Raw genomic sequence first — 20,319 nt, 5'->3', positions numbered from 1 at the left:
CACAACATGTCCTGTGAGGCTTCATCACGGCATTGCTTTTTGTTCTGTGCCCTGCGCCTCTGTCCCGGCGCGCAAATTCCTCCGCACGTCTTTTCATGACAAAAAACTCCTGTAACAGTGGAATGTGCCATTCATTTCCAAAGTAAAAGCTTTGTTGATCCGGGACGTCATCTGACTACCACAGAAATGGCAGAAGAGTTTGACATCAGCACTTTTTCAGCATGAAAAGATGTGCGGAGGAATTCGCGCGTCGGGACGGAGGCGCAGGGCACACAACAAAAAGCAACGCCGTGATGAAGCCTCACAGGATATGTTGTGGCATGTCCAGGTCGTCCACAATTTCTCGGATAGTCACACGACTGAAAAGCCACCGAAAGCCATCTGAATCTTCAGAATGGTGCAAGAGCTGGGCATGTTAGGGCTTGTCCTGTGAGACCAACACGGAGGTGCTTTCGTCCTGCGCCATTAGCGGCTCCGTGGCGAATTTCTCCACTCCTCTTTCCATTACAAAAACTCCTGTAACAGTGGAATGTGCCAAAAAGTGCTATGTCCACCTGTCTTGCCATTTCTCTGGTAGTCAGACGACGTCCCAGATCAACAAAGCGTTCACTTTGGAAATGATCTGGTCTTTTGAGCCTGTCGATCGCCGCTCGGTGCGCGGCGCGCCATTCGCCGCTGTGGCCCGTCTTTAATCCAGTTGTAATTGTCCTTAATCTGTGTGATCCCCATAAGATCTTCACCGAAAGCCATCTGAATTTTCCAAATGGTTTCCACTTGGCTGTCTCTCACACTTTCTGAAAAAATTTTGATGAAGCAAAGCGGCAGTCGATCAGCCAATTTCCTGACAATGAAAATCCGACGAGAGGGCTGGACCACTCCTCCCACAAGGCGTGCTCACAGGCGAATGACGCAACCGACAGGCGTGAAAAAACTCACGCATGCGCACGAAGGTCCAAGGTTGGCTGATGCAATCACACATGATTCAAATCAATATAAAAATAGTTTTATGTTGCGATGTTAATGGTGTTGTCTGTGTGCAGCAGTTAAAGTGCAGTCTGATCAGAGCATATCAATGCAGTTCTCAATGTTACTGAGATCTCGCAGCGCAGCGACCTCTCCGAAGTTTTGTGGGATTTGAAACCTGAAAAGGGCAGATGGCTTAGTGGTTATCAAAGTTGCTGCACAACAAGAAGGCCTTGGGATCAGTTCCCCCTCTGGTCCTTTTTTCATGTTCACCCCTTACTTGCGTGGGTTCTCTCTGGGCACGCCAGCTTCCTCCCACTCCCCAAAACACCCAAAAGTTAGGAGAATTATAAACTTTAAACTGGCCATAGATGAGAGTCTAGCTGACTTTGTTTGCCTATATGTGTTAGCCCAGGAATAGAATTTAACCCTGCACAGGATGTACCCTGCCACTCTCCTAATGCCCCCCAACCCCACCCGGGACCCTTAATTGGAATAAGTGGGTTTAGAAAAATAAATGAATGAATGCCTTGGGCCTGTACACAGGAGTAAGTGAATGAGTGCTCTTGTAATTATGTAATTTTGTTGAGTTTATTCTAGAAAATTTTATGAACTCATTTAGTAGTTGCACTTTATGAAATTTTTCAACACTGCACTGGTAAGAATAATGCTGAATAATCCTTTTTGGTCAGGATGAGTGGTTAGTATGCTTGGTTACAATACCGAAGGTTCCCGGTTCAAACCCCACCCCTGCCATATTTCTCTATAAAATGTGGAGTTGCGTCAGGAAGGGCATCCGGCGTAAAACTTGTGCCAAATCAACATGCAGATTAACCTCGGACCTGCTGTGGTGAACCTGAGTGAAAACAAAGGGAGCTACCAAAGGGTATCACTCACACTGAGTCTGGAAGGCTCACCTCATGTGTAACGTGGGGCAGAAGCGGTACATGTAGATGTGGCCGTACTGGCGCAGTTCTTCAGCAAACTCGGATGCGAGAGTGGCATGGTGAGCAGGTGGGAAATAGCGCAAAGCATTTCTCAGTGCCAACTAAAGAGAACAGACATTTAGATTAGTGAACTGTTGGAATGTCAGGCAGGAGAAACCAGCTCGACTCTCGTAGTTATTGACTTAGCCTTTGGTCAGAGTTTAGTTTGACTAATCAGTCTTCAGGACTTGAGAGAATAATCTATTTTTTAGGGGCAGGACATGTTCTGGCAGCAGTGATGCAATTTCAAAGATGACACAATATGAGCTAATATCCAACAGAATATAGAGTAAAAGTTTTCTGAGTCAGCTGCAACATTTTCACACTTTGTAGCAGCAAATACACATTTGCATATTTCCTTTTGGGTGTGTACTGTAAGTAAAACATGCATGATATCAGGCACCTCATCTCCCTGCAGCTAATGAGTACTTTCAATATTGTTTAGTCAATTATAATGTATAAAACCTCATAAAAGACCAGAAAAATGAGTGAGTCTAAACTGATGTCTTGACATTATTTATTTTGCCCAGTCAGAACTCAAAAAGATCAAGATGTTCAATTTAAAGTAAAGCAGAACAGAGAAAAGCAACATCCTCATAACCTGAAACGCTGACTCTAACACACAAACCATTAATTTATCCAAATTACAAATTGACTCAGGGCAGCACGGTTTTTTAGTGGTTAGCACTGTTGCTTCACAGCAAGAAGGTCATGGGATTGATTCCCACCTGTGGCCTTTCTGTGTGGAGTTTTCATGTTCTCCCCGTGTCTGCGTGGGTTCCCTCCAGGTGCTCCAGCTTCCTCCCACATCCAAATACATGCAGGAAACTTTAAATTGTCCGTAGGTGTGCGTGCGGGTGTGAATGTGTTTGTTTGTCTATACGTGTACCCCGTCTCATGCCCTATAACTGCTGGGATAAGCTCCAGCCCTCCGTGACCCTTAACTGGAGTCAGCAGTTGAAGATGAGTGAGCGAGTGGTCGACTTAGCAATTAAGCAACTCACTGCATGTGGTCTGGATTAAAGCTACAGTGTGTATGATTTAGTGTCATCTAGTGGTAAGGTTCCAGATTGCATTATGCCTTCACCGGACACAATTTTGTTTCCCTTTGTGTTTTTGCTTCTTTGGCAATGGAGACTCATGCGCCATTCCCTTCACTTGTAAGAAGCAATATGTCCACATGTTTGTGTTAGTTTCCAGTTAGGTTCCAGATAGGAATTGGGAAGCAAACAGCATCCAAAGCTGCAAAAAAGGGCAGAGCTGAAGCTGGCAGTGACACGGGATGGAAAATTTTGCCGCCTGCCTGTCGTGTTGCCACGGTGAACTTTGGGATAACAGATCGGGTACAGATCTGCATCAGTGTTTGGTACAAGTCTAATGCTGTCAACAGGGTAGCTGGGACATTGCAGTTGGCCCAGTTAAATTGCCACGAGCTTGCCAGTGACTATTAGGCTCCCGATGACTTCTATTGGTGTCAAACTTTTGAACAGTCCAAAAGTTTGTTCCTGATTCTCCCTCTAATCCATATAGTGTCCGCGCGCTCTTGGATGACCATGTATACTTGCAGATGGATTGCCACAGTGTTTGCGATTATCTTGTGAGTTTGCCATTTTGCTATTTTTTCTCATGGGAACTCAACCACAACCAAAATGGACACATGTGGACAGGAGGTTTTAAAACAAACAAGCAATCAAGCAAGCGACCTGGAGGATTCTCAAACTTCTTAGCCTGCACTAGTGGCCAGCTGACATTGTATTGGGGAACAACTACTGACTCCTGTTGTTTTTTCCTTAGTATTCAGATGGACATATAGAATCAACAAAATCTTGAGTGTGCTTAAATTTATCCCCCGCTGGACGATAGACAAAGCTGTTTGACATAGATTTGATCTCCATTCATTAGTGTGTCTCATGTTTCATTTCAGCACTATAAACCGGATAATAAAAAGTTAACTGGGGACATTCACTCTTTTCTCTAAAATACATGTCTGTACTACCAGTGCTTTAGTGTCACCAACAGGTCAAATTTGGAGGTGTGGTTACCCATTCAGCTTTTTAACCATATGTCCGATTTGCAGTGTTGCCAAAGTAACTTTGAAAAGTTACTTCATTAGTTACTTTATACAGTTATATTTTACAGTTACTTTATACAGTTACTTCATTAGCAGCTGCGGACAAATTGTCAGCAGCTGCTGAATGTAATTAATAAAGTAACTCATAATTTAAATTGGTTATTTTTAAGATTTAGTACTCAGAAAAGTAACTATTAGTTACTTTGCTGATTGCTCAATCTTAAGAGTAACCAAGTTAGATTACTAGTTCCCTTATTAGTTACATTACTTATTAGTTGCAAGATTTCAGCAGCTTCTAATAAAGTAATTGCATAAAGCTGCTAATGAAGTAATGCATAAAGTAACTGTATAAAGCAACTAAAAAAGTAACTAAAGTAACTTTTCAAAGTTACTTTGTAAAGTAACTTTTCAAAATTGCTTTGACAACACTGCCGATTTGTAAAAAAATCAGGTGCTGCTGAATTCGTTGGATCAAGCTGAATTCACTGGACCCAATACTGTCCATTTATACATATCAGGATTTCTACCATATTGAATTTTATAGGAAAGCCTCAAAAGTTTCACGAAAATTTGCACAGTTGATCTTCAGACCAAGACGTACAGTTCTATATTCATGGCTGTTTGATTTTTCAAAGCATTAAAAAGCCAACTGAAACCAGTGGTGAAGCTGAGGAATAGGAAGTGAGGTCATATCTAAGCAGTAGCTAGGAGTACACCCAACCACAGGCTGCAGTGTCACCTTAACAGAATTTATTAAAATATATCAGGTCAATGTGCAATAGCTGCAATTCCATTATTTACTGCGTACTCACTCGTTCGTCTTCCGCTGTGAGGTTCGGAGTCCGGATGGGTGCGTGTGGGACACTGGGATCTCTCCCCCGGTTAGGGGGCAAAGGGTCCAGAGGTAACCCACTGCATATATCCTTTAGAGTAGCCATCCTGTTGAGTTTGCACTCTCACGTGGAAAAGGACAACAATCAATGGTCACCCTCACAGCAAATGAAGAGGGAAAATGCTGCACAATACAAGCAAAAATTTGGGGGTGGTCATTCTCTTCTTTATTGTCTCATTGGCCATTTGAGTGTCACAATCCACCAACAACTAGACAGGTCAGGTAATTATTGACCAGAAACTGAAGTAACACATGTAAACACAGTTAAAGACAGAGGCCAGGCCTGTCTGATTAAACTTTGATATGTTCTTAATCTTTTTATCAGAAACTGTTTGTCCATATCCTTTGATTATTTAGTTGGTTTGAGAGCAGGATTTTTCAAAAATTACTGAAAGAGGCACCTGATTTGCCCAATGTCCTCCCAAGTTTTAGGCATCCTATAAGTTGGATTAAAATGTAGTACTTCTAAATACACACCCTATGTCAAGAGTTTGACATAGTCATTAACAGATGTGCAAGTTGCAGCTGAAATTTAACATATTCTTAAGAAAATCCTCCTCTATACCTCTGCATCATACTGGTGATGCAATAGGCAAAAGCTGCACTTTGTACAATTCTTCCATCACAACCACAGAAGCCTATAACTTCTACAGAGCTGTCTGGGTGTCTTGGTAGCTTCCCTCACTACTCTCCTACCAGCAGTCACTCAAAATTTTAGAACTGCCTAATTGACACAAGATTGTATCATACAGTACTATACTGTTTGCATTGTTATTGACTGATGTAAATGAAGTGCAAGCCATATCTAATGACTTGAAAATGTTCATGTCTCTAACCTATGATTTGTCTAATAAAACAAGCTGTAAAAGTGATTTTTATTTAAAATAATCCTTATATTTAGTTTGTCCAACTATTTATAATGGACTGCATTTACATAGCGCTTTTCCATCTGCAACAGATTTTCAAAGTGCTTTACAATTGTTATTTCCCCCAGCTCTTTTATGTAAGATTCTGCCCCTTACCAAAAACCAAACCATTGTATTCCTCATTTTGAGTTTATTCAAGGTCACGTTAGAAACCAGGCATGGGACCCTCACAGACAGTGTCCATCTTGTAAAAAGCCCCTAAAATGAGTCATACAACACTTTTTATACCTTGTGGGCATCACAGTAGGTGTGGTTTAGTCTCACATTTCTCATGTTACTGGATCTCACCAACAGGGGAAGATCTCCCTGTTTCTGAAACTTGCACATATGATGGAAGTGAAACTTAACGCTCAGAAACTTCCAGAGAAACACTTGATAACTGTCACAGAATAAGGAATTAGCACAGATATTATCTAACACAATAATGCTTCACATTCACCCTCATGTGAGGGTGCTGCCATGCAAGGAGCCCACTACACACCGGGAGCAACTAGGGGATTAAGGACCTTGCCCAAGGGCCCTTAGTGATTTTCTGGTCAGGCTGGGATTTGAACTGAGGATCAAACAATCAATTCAATCAATTTTTTTATATAGCGCAAAATCACAACAAACAGTTGCCCCAAGGCGCTTTATATTGTAAGGCAAGGCCATACAATAATTATGTAAAACCCCAACGGTCAAAACGACCCCCTGTGAGCAAGCACTTGGCTACAGTGGGAAGGAAAAACTCCCTTTTAACAGGAAGAAACCTCCAGCAGAACCAGGCTCAGGGAGGGGCAGTCTTCTGCTGGGACTGGTTGGGGCTGAGGGAGAGAACCAGGAAAAAGACATGCTGTGGAGGGGAGCAGAGATCGATCACTAATGATTAAATGCAGAGTGGTGCATACAGAGCAAAAAGAGAAAGAAACAGTGCATCATGGGAACCCCCCAGCAGTCTACGTCTATAGCAGCATAACTAAGGGATGGTTCAGGGTCACCTGATCCAGCCCTAACTATAAGCTTTAGCAAAAAGGAAAGTTTTAAGCCTAATCTTAAAAGTAGAGAGGGTGTCTGTCTCCCTGATCTGAATTGGGAGCTGGTTCCACAGGAGACGAGCCTGAAAGCTGAAGGCTCTGCCTCCCATTCTACTCTTACAAACCCTAGGAACTACAAGTAAGCCTGCAGTCTGAGAGCGAAGCGCTCTATTGGGGTGATATGGTACTACGAGGTCCCTAAGATAAGATGGGACCTGATTATTCAAAACCTTATAAGTAAGAAGAAGAATTTTAAATTCTATTCTAGAATTAACAGGAAGCCAATGAAGAGAGGCCAATATGGGTGAGATATGCTCTCTCCTTCTAGTCCCCGTCAGTACTCTAGCTGCAGCATTTTGAATTAACTGAAGGCTTTTTAGGGAACTTTTAGGACAACCTGATAATAATGAATTACAATAGTCCAGCCTAGAGGAAATAAATGCATGAATTAGTTTTTCAGCATCACTCTGAGACAAGACCTTTCTGATTTTAGAGATATTGCGTAAATGCAAAAAAGCAGTCCTACATATTTGTTTAATATGCGCTTTGAATGACATATCCTGATCAAAAATGACTCTAAGATTTCTCACAGTATTACTAGAGGTCAGGGTAATGCCATCCAGAGTAAGGATCTGGTTAGACACCATGTTTCTAAGATTTGTGGGGCCAAGTACAATAACTTCAGTTTTATCTGAGTTTAAAAGCAGGAAATTAGAGGTCATCCATGTCTTTATGTCTGTAAGACAATCCTGCAGTTTAGCTAATTGGTGTGTGTCCTCTGGCTTCATGGATAGATAAAGCTGGGTATCATCTGCGTAACAATGAAAATTTAAGCAATACCGTCTAATAATACTGCCTAAGGGAAGCATGTATAAAGTGAATAAAATTGGTCCTAGCACAGAACCTTGTGGAACTCCATAATTAACTTTAGTCTGTGAAGAAGATTCCCCATTTACATGAACAAACTGTAATCTATTAGACAAATATGATTCAAACCACCGCAGTGCAGTGCCTTTAATACCTATGACATGCTCTAATCTCTGTAATAAAATTTTATGGTCAACAGTATCAAAAGCAGCACTGAGGTCTAACAGAAAAAGCACAGAGATGAGTCCACTGTCCGAGGCCATAAGAAGATCATTTGTAACCTTCACTGGGATCTTCTCCCAGTGCTTTAACCACTAGACCATCACCTCCACTGAAAGCTCCAAAAAGCCTCTTGAGAGATTATGCATACAAATGTCTGTAATTAGTAGGCTGGAGCCTATCAGAGCAGCCATAGGGCAAAAGGGGTACTCCCTGAACAGGATGGCAGTCTATCACCATCATCGCCGTTTATGTGAGGGAGAGATGGTGCAGCGCAGCTCATGTTCACGTGAAAGATCAGATCTGCTCCTTGGAAGTGGAGCTACTCGCGGTGAGCATGAGGAAGTACTATCTCCCACGGGAGTTTGGAAGTGTGATTGTGCTCTGCGCGTATATTCCTCCCTCTGCAGATGCCGCTGCTGCCTGTGAGCAGATCCACAGTACAGTCATGCGGCTGCAGACACAACACCCCCGCGCGCTCCTCCTCATCACAGGGGACTTTATCCACGCCTCCCTCTCTACCACCCTCCCCACGTTCACCCAGTACGTCACATGTAAAACCAGGGACAATAGAATACTGGACCTTTTTTATGCTAATATGGAGGACGCTTACACCTCCGCCCCCCTCCCCCCCGCTGGGACACTTGGATCACAATCTCATCTATCTGCTTCCCAATACACACCCAGAGTGAGAAGAGAACTAATGCAAAAAAGGTCAATGAAACTCTGGACTGAAGAGGCCACTGAAAGGCTGAGGGACTGTTTCAGAACCACAGACTGGAGCATGTTTCAAAACTCTCACGGTGAAGACATCAACGGCCTGACCCAGTGTGTCACTGACTACATGAACTTCTGTGTGGAGAGGACTGTGCCCACCCGGAGGGTACGGTGCTTTCCCAACAACCACCCCTGGGTGACCCCCGAGCTGAAGGTCCTGATGAACCAGAAGAAGAGGGTTTTCAACTCGGGAGACAGAGAGGTGCATCGTAGAGCCCAACAGGAGCCCCAGTGGAAGATCCGTGCAGCCAAGAAGGAGTATGGAAGGAAGATGGAGGAGCAGCTGGCCCGAAACAACATCAGGGACATGTGAAGATGCCTCAAGACCGCCTCCGGATTTGGGCAGGGTGCCAGCAGGACTGCAGATGGAGATTCTCGTGCAGAGGAGCTAAACAGCTACTTTAACCGTTTTGGCTCCTCCACACCTGCCCCCCCCCCCCCCCACACACACACACCTGCTCCCGGCCCTCCACACATCTCCAGCAGCCAGCCCTCCAGTCCCTGTGACCCCCCACCTTCTTCCCCCGTTCACCTCCATTGCACCCCAGACTTTGTCCCTCCTCCCCCCGGACTGTATTCAGCACCAAACCACCTCAGCTCACACCTCAGCTCCCCCTCCCTCCCCTCTCACTGTAACTCCGACCGAGGTGAGAGGCCAGCTCCTGCGGCTCAAGCAGAGGAAAGCAGCAGGACCTGATGGGATCTCCCCGAGGCTGCTGAGGACCTGCGCAGATGGGCTCTGTGAGATCCTCAGCCACATCTTTAACCCTGTGGAAGACCTCTTTTGTGGTCCCGGTTCCCAAAACACTGCACGCCAAGGAACCAGCCCACTACAGACCAGTTGCCCTGATTTCCCACCTCACTTTCATGTCTCTTGCTTGCCTCTACTGGTGGTTGGCTCTCACTGCGGTATTGTATCACTTCCTGTTCCGGAGCACAGCGGTGTTTTTCTGTATCTGTTAGCTGTTTAATCTGCGCAGTTAGATTGATCTAGTTATCTAGATTACGATTTGTTTCCCAGTGTAATCTTTACGTGCCTTAACTAAAGCACTCCTTCTGCTGAATCACCTCTAAATTATTTACACATTATTCACTTTGCGTGTTTTTAGGAATCCGCTAGCTTAGCGTAGCTACTAGCTCTTAGCCGATTTAGCATGGCGGCTTCTCCTGTCTCTCCCGCACTTTTCTGCTCTGGGTGTGAAATGTTTAGTTATTCCTCGGCCTCCTTTAGCAGTAACGGTACTTGTAATAAGTGTAGCTTATTCGTAGCTTTGGAGGCCAGGCTGGGCGAATTGGAGACTCGGCTCCGCACCGTGGAAAATTCTACAGCTAGCCAGGCCCCTGTAGTCGGTGCGGACCAAGGTAGCTTAGCCGCCGTTAGTTCCCCCCTGGCAGATCCCGAGCAGCCGGGAAAGCAGGCTGACTGGGTGACTGTGAGGAGGAAGCGTAGCCCTAAACAGAAGCCCCATGTACACCGCCAACCCGTTCACATTTCTAACCGTTTTTCCCCACTCGACGACACACCCGCCGAGGATCAAACTCTGGTTATTGGCGACTCTGTTTTGAGAAATGTGAAGTTAGCGACACCAGCAACCATAGTCAATTGTCTTCCGGGGGCCAGAGCAGGCGACATTGAAGGAAATTTGAAACTGCTGGCTAAGGCTAAGCGTAAATTTGGTAAGATTGTAATTCACGTCGGCAGTAATGACACCCGGTTACGCCAATCGGAGGTCACTAAAATTAACATTAAATCGGTGTGTAACTTTGCAAAAACAATGTCGGACTCTGTAGTTTTCTCTGGGCCCCTCCCCAATCGGACCGGGAGTGACATGTTTAGCCGCATGTTCTCCTTGAATTGCTGGCTGTCTGAGTGGTGTCCAAAAAATGAGGTGGGCTTCATAGATAATTGGCAAAGCTTCTGGGGAAAACCTGGTCTTGTTAGGAGAGACGGCATTCATCCCACTTTGGATGGAGCAGCTCTCATTTCTAGAAATCTGGCCAATTTTCTTAAATCCTCCAAACCGTGACTATCCAGGGTTGGGACCAGGAAGCAGAGTTGTAGTCTTACACACCTCTCTGCAGCTTCTCTCCCCCTGCCATCCCCTCATTACCCCATCCCCGTAGAGACAGTGCCTGCTCCCAGACTACCAATAACCAGCAAAAATCTATTTAAGCATAAAAATTCAAAAAGAAAAAATAATATAGCACCTTCAACTGCACCACAGACTAAAACAGTTAAATGTGGTCTATTAAACATTAGGTCTCTCTCTTCTAAGTCCCTGTTGGTAAATGATATAATAATTGATCAACATATTGATTTATTCTGCCTAACAGAAACCTGGTTACAGCAGGATGAATATGTTAGTTTAAATGAGTCAACACCCCCGAGTCACACTAACTGTCAGAATGCTCGTAGCACGGGCCGGGGCGGAGGATTAGCAGCAATCTTCCATTCCAGCTTATTAATTAATCAAAAACCCAGACAGAGCTTTAATTCATTTGAAAGCTTGTCTCTTAGTCTTGTCCATCCAAATTGGAAGTCCCAAAAACCAGTTTTATTTGTTATTATCTATCATCCACCTGGTCGTTACTGTGAGTTTCTCTGTGAATTTTCAGACCTTTTGTCTGACTTAGTGCTTAGCTCAGATAAGATAATTATAGTGGGCGATTTTAACATCCACACAGATGCTGAGAATGACAGCCTCAACACTGCATTTAATCTATTATTAGACTCTATTGGCTTTGCTCAAAAAGTAAATGAGTCCACCCACCACTTTAATCATATCTTAGATCTTGTTCTGACTTATGGTATGGAAATAGAAGACTTAACAGTATTCCCTGAAAACTCCCTTCTGTCTGATCATTTCTTAATAACATTTACATTTACTCTGATGGACTACCCAGCAGTAGGGAATAAGTTTCATTACACTAGAAGTCTTTCAGAAAGCGCTGTAACTAGGTTTAAGGATATGATTCCTTCTTTATGTTCTCTAATGCCATATAACAACACAGTGCAGAGTAGCTACCTAAACTCTGTAAGGGAGATAGAGTATCTCGTCAATAGTTTTACATCCTCATTGAAGACAACTTTGGATGCTGTAGCTCCTCTGAAAAAGAGAGCTTTAAATCAGAAGTGTCTGACTCCGTGGTATAACTCACAAACTCGTAGCTTAAAGCAGATAACCCGTAAGTTGGAGAGGAAATGGCGTCTCACTAATTTAGAAGATCTTCACTTAGCCTGGAAAAAGAGTCTGTTGCTCTATAAAAAAGCCCTCCGTAAAGCTAGGACATCTTTCTACTCATCACTAATTGAAGAAAATAAGAACAACCCCAGGTTTCTTTTCAGCACTGTAGCCAGGCTGACAAAGAGTCAGAGCTCTATTGAGCTGAGTATTCCATTAACTTTAACTAGTAATGACTTCATGACTTTCTTTGCTAACAAAATTTTAACTATTAGAGAAAAAATTACTCATAACCATCCCAAAGACGTATCGTTATCTTTGGCTGCTTTCAGTGATGCCGGTATTTGGTTAGACTCTTTCTCTCTGATTGTTCTGTCTGAGTTATTTTCATTAGTTACTTCATCCAAACCATCAACATGTTTATTAGACCCCATTCCTACCAGGCTGCTCAAGGAAGCCCTACCATTGTTTAATGCTTCGATCTTAAATATGATCAATCTATCTTTGTTAGTTGGCTATGTACCACAGGCTTTTAAGGTGGCAGTAATTAAACCATTACTTAAAAAGCCATCACTTGACCCAGCTATCTTAGCTAATTATAGGCCAATCTCCAACCTTCCTTTTCTCTCAAAAATTCTTGAAAGGGTAGTTGTAAAACAGCTAACTGATCATCTGCAGAGGAATGGTCTATTTGAAGAGTTTCAGTCAGGTTTTAGAATTCATCATAGTACAGAAACAGCATTAGTGAAGGTTACAAATGATCTTCTTATGGCCTCGGACAGTGGACTCATCTCTGTGCTTGTTCTGTTAGACCTCAGTGCTGCTTTTGATACTGTTGACCATAAAATTTTATTACAGAGATTAGAGCATGCCATAGGTATTAAAGGCACTGCGCTGCGGTGGTTTGAATCATATTTGTCTAATAGATTACAATTTGTTCATGTAAATGGGGAATCTTCTTCACAGACTAAAGTTAATTATGGAGTTCCACAAGGTTCTGTGCTAGGACCAATTTTATTCACTTTATATATGCTTCCCTTAGGCAGTATTATTAGACGGTATTGCTTAAATTTTCATTGTTACGCAGATGATACCCAGCTTTATCTATCCATGAAGCCAGAGGACACACACCAATTAGCTAAACTGCAGGATTGTCTTACAGACATAAAGACATGGATGACCTCTAATTTCCTGCTTTTAAACTCAGATAAAACTGAAGTTATTGTACTTGGCCCCACAAATCTTAGAAACATGGTGTCTAACCAGATCCTTACTCTGGATGGCATTACCCTGACCTCTAGTAATACTGTGAGAAATCTTGGAGTCATTTTTGATCAGGATATGTCATTCAAAGCGCATATTAAACAAATATGTAGGACTGCTTTTTTGCATTTACGCAATATCTCTAAAATCAGAAAGGTCTTGTCTCAGAGTGATGCTGAAAAACTAATTCATGCATTTATTTCCTCTAGGCTGGACTATTGTAATTCATTATTATCAGGTTGTCCTAAAAGTTCCCTAAAAAGCCTTCAGTTAATTCAAAATGCTGCAGCTAGAGTACTGACGTGGACTAGAAGGAGAGAGCATATCTCACCCATATTGGCCTCTCTTCATTGGCTTCCTGTTAATTCTAGAATAGAATTTAAAATTCTTCTTCTTACTTATAAGGTTTTGAATAATCAGGTCCCATCTTATCTTAGGGACCTCGTAGTACCATATCACCCCAATAGAGCGCTTCGCTCTCAGACTGCAGGCTTACTTGTAGTTCCTAGGGTTTGTAAGAGTAGAATGGGAGGCAGAGCCTTCAGCTCTCAGGCTCCTCTCCTGTGGAACCAGCTCCCAATTCAGATCAGGGAGACAGACACCCTCTCTACTTTTAAGATTAGGCTTAAAACCTTCCTTTTTGCTAAAGCTTATAGTTAGGGCTGGATCAGGTGACCCTGAACCATCCCTTAGTTATGCTGCTATAGACGTAGACTGCTGGGGGGTTCCCATGATGCACTGTTTCTTTCTCTTTTTGCTCTGTATGCACCACTCTGCATTTAATCATTAGTGATCGATCTCTGCTCCCCTCCACAGCATGTCTTTTTCCTGGTTCTCTCCCTCAGCCCCAACCAGTCCCAGCAGAAGACTGCCCCTCCCTGAGCCTGGTTCTGCTGGAGGTTTCTTCCTGTTAAAAGGGAGTTTTTCCTTCCCACTGTAGCCAAGTGCTTGCTCACAGGGGGTCGTTTTGACCGTTGGGGTTTTACATAATTATTGTATGGCCTTGCCTTACAATATAAAGCGCCTTGGGGCAACTGTTTGTTGTGATTTGGCGCTATATAAAAAAATTGATTGATTGATTGATGAAGACCATGGAACGGCTCGTCCTGTCTCACCTCTGCACCATGGTGAGCGACATCCTGGACCCACTGCAGTTCACCTACAGGCCCAACATCGGGGTAGATGACGCTGTCACCTACCTACTACAGCGAGTGCTCACCCACCTGGAGACCAGCGGGAGCACTGTGAGAGTCATGTTCTTTGATTTCTTCAGCGCTTTCAACACCATCAGACCGGCGCTGCTGCGGGGGAAGCTGGAAGAAGCAGGTGTGGATGGACATCTCGCCGCCTGGACTATCGACTACCTCACTGACCGCCAGTAGTAGTTGCGGCTGCGTGGATGTCAGTCTGAGGTGGTAAGGTGCAGCACCGGGGTCCCCCAGGGCACCGTCCTCTCGCCTTTCCTCTTCACCCTCTCTACACCTCGGACTTCACCTACAACACGGACAGCTGCCACCTTCAGAAGTTCTCTGATGACTCCGCCATTGTGGGTCATGTGTCTGAGGAGAAGGAGCTGGAGTACCGGTCGGTCATCACAGACTTCATGGACTGGTGTGAGCGCAACCACTTGTGTCTCAACACCAGTAAGAAGAAGGAGATGGTGATCGACTTCAGGAGGAAACCACCACCTCACCCACAGGTGAACATCCAGGGGAAGGACATAGAAACTGTGGACAGATTCAAATACCTGGGTGTTCACCTCAACAACAAACTGGACTGGACTCACAACACTGATGCCCTGTACAAGAAGGGACAGAGTCGCCTCCACCTCCTGAGGAGACTGAGATCCTTTGGAGTGAGCAGGCCTCTGCTTAAGACATTCAATGACTCTGTTGTAGCCTCTGCTCTCCTCTATGCTGTTGTCTGTTGGGCCCCAGGCAGCACAGAGCAGGAGAGAAAGAGACTGAATAAGCTGGTCAGGAAGTCCAGCTCTGTTCTGGGCTGTCCTCTGGACTCTCTGGAGGAGGTGGCTGCGAGGAGGGTATTAGCCAAGTTCATATCCATCATGAACAACTCCTCTCACCCTCTGCACCAGACTGTAGTGGAGCTGAACAGCTCGTTCAGTGACAGGCTGAGGCACCCTCAGTGCAAAAAGGAACGATACCGCAGGTCGTTCCTCCCTGCTGCTGTCAGACTGTATAATAACACTGTGAAATAACCACATGCAATATGTCCACAAATAGTGCAATAACAACTCGTTTACAAATCCCTGCACTAATGTCACCTTATCACATCTAAATTCCACTTCACATATTGTAAATAAGATGCTCCTATCTCTTTTTCAATCCCAATCATGTTTATATATATGCATATGTACTTATATGTGTACGTACACATACACACACACACATATATATATATATATTCTATTTCTACCTCATTTTCTTATTTCATTGTACTGTTACTAGTATTATTATTATTGCTTATCCTTCCACACGCTGCTTGATGAACATTTTCCTCTACTTGCACCCATCTTATGTGTTTCTTAAGAGCTGACATAACATGTGAATTTCTCCTCTGTGAGATCAATAAAGTTTTATCTTATCTTATCACAGTGTAATTGCTAAATGGTCACCTAAAAATCTACATTGCGAGCACCTTTTGAGTGTTTAATTTCAACTCCATTGCGGTGATGTACACAGTTACAAACAGTCACTGCCCAAATACTTATGGACCTGACTGCAGCTGTTAACTTATTACACAAATGACTCCCAAAGATATGTTGAACTGATGACTGTTAGGAATCTCATGCCAAACTACTCTGACGAAATCCAAAATATTTGCATGTGTGTTGTATGCAGTTACAGACCTCATTATCAGATCAAAGAGAAAACAATAGTTTTGTACTGTGTAGTGATATTTTTGAGGAACTTTAATTGATTTTGGTGCACTGTAACTGCTCAAAATAATTAAATAGATTAAGTACAGTAAACTTGACTCTCAAATTAAAAAAAAAAAAATCTAACAAATACGAGGTCTATTAGAAAAGTATCCGACCTTATTTTTTTTTTCAAAAACCATATGGATTTGAATCACGTGTGATTACATCAGACATGCTTGAACCCTTGTGGGCATGCAAGAGTTTTTTCACGCCTGTTGGTTACGTCATTCGCCTGTGGGCAGTCTTTGAGTGAGGAGTCGCCCACCCTCTCATCGATTTTTTCATTGTTTAGGAATGGCTCAGAGACTGCTGCTTTGTTTGATCAATTTTTTTTCAAAACTGTAAGGCACAACTGAGTGGACACCATTCGATAAATTCAGCTGGTTTTCGGTAAAAATTTTAAGGGCTGATGGGAGATTTTGGTCTGGTAGTGTCGCCGTAAGGACGGCCCACGGCGCCTGACGGTGATCTGCGCTTCGAGGCGGCAGCGTCTCGCCGTTTCAAGTTGAAAACTTCCACATTTCAGGCTCTGTTGACCCAGGAAGTCGTCAGAGAACAGAGAACTTTCAGAAGAAGTCAGCATGAGGAGTTTATTCGGACATTCCATTGTTAACAGACATTTTGTAATGAAAGAATGTGCGGGCAGAGTCGCATGTTGGGCCGGACCCGACCGCAGGGGGTCGTGACAGGAAAAACACCTCCGTTGGAAACCTTAACGGGCAAGTTGGAACATGCCCAAGCTGTTAATTTCTCAGTTACTCCCTTGTTGAAAGCCATCAAAAGCCGCCTGAATTTTACAAATGGTTTTCAACACGGAGGTGTTTTTCCTGTCGCGGTGCACACAGATTTGCCGAGTTATCACGGAAATGACTCGGCGAATTTGCGCGCACGTCTTTCATTACAAAATGTCCTTAAACAGTGGAATGTCCGCATAAAGTCCTCTTCTGAATCTTCTCTGTTCTCTCACGACGTCCTGGGTGAATTAAGCCTTAAATTAGGATGTTTTCAGGTCGAAACAGGCCGACGACGGCGCCTGGAAGCACTGCACGACGTCCCGCTGCGTGGGAAGTCCTTACACCGACAGAAACACCCCATAATCTCTCATCAGCCGTTAAACTTTTCACCGAAAACCAGCTTAATTTCTCAAATAGCATCCACTCGGATATTCCTCACAGGTCCAGAAAAATTTTTGATAAAGCAACGCGCGCCGTCTCGAGCAGCGTGTGAAACAAAGGAATTCAGCCGAGAGGGCGGGACCACATCGCACTCAAGGCCTGCCCACAGGGAAATGACGTCACCGACACGCGTGAAAAAACTCACGCATGCGCACGAGGGTTCAAGCATGATTGGTGTAATCGCACGTCATTCAAATCCATAGTTTAAAAAAAAAGGGTCGGTTTATTATCTAATAGACCTCGTATTTTAAGTTAAATATTTTAACTCCAATTTCCAATATTGGAAAGAATGTTCCTGTTAATTTACTCATTAAATATCACATTCACACACCTTAATCAGAGTTTAAAACAATTGCACTTTTAAATCACTTGACTAATAGTAATCCTATTAGTAAGATCAGTCAGAAAAAGCGTTTCAGTGATGCGAAAAGCCATAGCAGAGCTTCCCGACTTGGACAATAATGATGACCACTGGATGTCTGAAACATCTCTGCCTTGGGTACAGCTAGAATAACATTGTGTCAAAAGAATGGGTACTTCAGGAGACCACTTGCATTGTGAAGGAATGTCACTTCCATCATTCAGTAGCTGGAGACCACAAAGGGTACACCAGCATTTCACCAGGCTGTGACAGATAGAGAGTTCCTTTCGAGAGGTGTGAATGGACCCCAGGTGGTTCTGCAGTGTAGTGGATGCAGTGATGTGTGGCACCAGTGCATGCTCCCAGACCTGACCGGACAGCCTCATACTTTGGCTATTTCTCAGGTTTTAACACCTCTGAAAGCTATGATTTACTCAGCCCCAGGTACCAACACTGTGGTGCCACCTTTCTTTCTAAACATAAGGACCCTGACAAAAAGCATCCCACACATTATTCCCCATGAACATCTGGAGTAACACTGATGCCAAAAATCAACATAAAGCAACCCCAAATAAAAATGTGAGACACCAAGAAAATAGTTAAACCTTAGGTGAAAGTAATTATCACAGTACCTTCAGAAATTCTGAAAACACCAAAAGATATACAAATATTTTCCCCACACTGCATGCACAATTAGCAAGCTGAATCTCAATTTTTTTTGTCTTATTTTTACCAGATAAAGCAGCTGCCTAATAATTATACACACCTTGATAAACACGTTCAACTTGTCCCCCTTTTCTACTCGGGGTTGCAACAACAGAGCCGAGATGCATCTGCATGTTGATTTGGCACAGGTTTCATGCTGAATAACGCTCCTGACATACAGTGAAGAAAATAAGTATTTGAACACCCTGCGGTTCTGAAAGTTCTCCCACTTAGAAATCATGGAGGGGTCTGAAATTTTCATCTTAGGTGCATATCCACTGTGAGACATAAAAAAAAAAAAAAATCCGGAAATCACAATGTATGATTTTTTTAATAATTTATTTGTATGTTACTGCTGCAAATAAGTATTTGATCACCTACCAACCAGCAAGACTTCTGGCTCACACAGACCTGTTAATTTGTCTTTAAGAAGCCCTCTTATTCTGCCCTCACCTGTATTAATTGCACCTGTTTGAACTTGTTACTTGTATAAAAGACACCTGTTCACACAATCAATCACACTCCAACCTGTCCACCATAGCCAAGACCAAAGAGCTATCTAAGGACACCAGGGACTAAACTGTAGACCTGCACAAGGCTGGGATGGACTACAGGACAACAGGCAAGCAGCTTGTTAGAAGACAACTGTTATGATTATTTATTAGAAAGTGGAAGAAACACAAGATGACTGTCAGTCTCCCTCGGTCTGGGATTCCATGCAAGATCTCACTTTGTGGGGTAAGGATGATTCTGAGAAAGCTCAGAACTACACAGAGGACCTGGTCAATGACCTGAAGAGAGCTGGGACCACAGTCACAAAGATTACATTAGTAACACATGATGCTGTCATGGTTTAAAATCCTGCAGGGCAGCAAGGTCCCCCTGGTCAAGCCAGCACATGTCCAGGCCTGTTTGAAGTTCACCAGTGACCATTTGGATGATCCAGAGGAGGCATGGGAGAAGGTCATGTGGTCAGATGAGACCAGAATAGAGCTTTTTGGAATCAATGTTTAGAGGATGAGAACAACCCCAAGAAAACCATCCCAACCGTGAAGCATGGAGGTGGAAACATCATACTCTGGGGGTGCTCTTTTGCAAAGGGGACAGGACGACTGCACCGTATTGAAGGGAGGTCATGTATTGCAAGATTTTGGTAAACAACCTCCTTCCCTCAGTAAGAGCATTGAAGATGGGTCATGGCTGGGTCTTCCAGCATGACAATGACCCCAAACACACAGCCAGCGCAACTGAGGAGGGGCTCCGTAAGAAGCATTTCAAGGTCCTGGAGTGGCCTGGCCAGTCTCCAGACCTGAACTCAGTAGAAAATCTTTGGAGGGAGCTGAAACTCCAAACCTGAAAGATTTGGAGAAGAACGGTATGGAGGAGTGGACCAAAATCCCTGCTGCAGTGTCTGCAACCCTGGTGAAAAACTACAGGAAATGTCTGATCTCTGTAATTCCAAAGGCTACTGTACCAAATATTAACATTGATTTTCACAGGTGTTCAAATACTTATTTGCAGCAGTAACATACAAAAAAAAAAAATATCATACATTGTGATTTTTTTTTTTTGTTTTTAGATTATGTCTCTCACAGTGGTCATGCACCTAAGATGAAAATTTCAGACCCCCTCATGATTTCTAAGTGGGAGAACTTGCAAAACCGCAGTGTGTTCAAATACTTATTTTCCTCACTGTAGCTTTTGTGTTAATCACTTAAGCCAAACCCTCTCTCATTACACAAATACATATCGCCTAATAATGCTTGAATCCAATAACCTTTCAGTTTTATGTAGCTTGGAGTTGGAAAATGTGCATAGAAATAAGGTCAGAATACTAATAATTATGCAACATAGTTGCCAAATTAGTTTTCTAAACTAACCAACACACACACACCACACACACAATTAGATGGAGGACGTTGGGAAAGTAATCACTGGAGGGCATAAGGCTAAAGAAAACCAGCTAATGCACAGCAAA

General features: G+C 43.4%; 1 protein-coding gene across 1 annotated transcript in view; it reads right to left on the bottom strand.

Moving 5' to 3' along the window:
- uroc1 (urocanate hydratase 1) overlaps positions 1-5,153 on the bottom strand; it is a 40,775-nt gene extending 35,622 nt beyond the window's left edge. The window contains 2 exon segments of the mRNA XM_034166641.1: positions 1,881-2,011; positions 4,833-5,153. Coding sequence (XP_034022532.1) covers positions 1,881-2,011; positions 4,833-4,958 — 257 coding nt within the window. The 5' untranslated portion in view covers positions 4,959-5,153.
- Positions 5,154-20,319: the final 15,166 nt, after the last annotated feature.

This window comes from Thalassophryne amazonica, chromosome 3 (assembly GCF_902500255.1).
Source record: "Thalassophryne amazonica chromosome 3, fThaAma1.1, whole genome shotgun sequence".
Classification (NCBI taxonomy): domain Eukaryota; kingdom Metazoa; phylum Chordata; class Actinopteri; order Batrachoidiformes; family Batrachoididae; genus Thalassophryne; species Thalassophryne amazonica.
The sequence above is the reverse complement of the archived record's forward strand: the minus strand, read 5'-3'. Positions and strand labels throughout refer to the sequence as shown.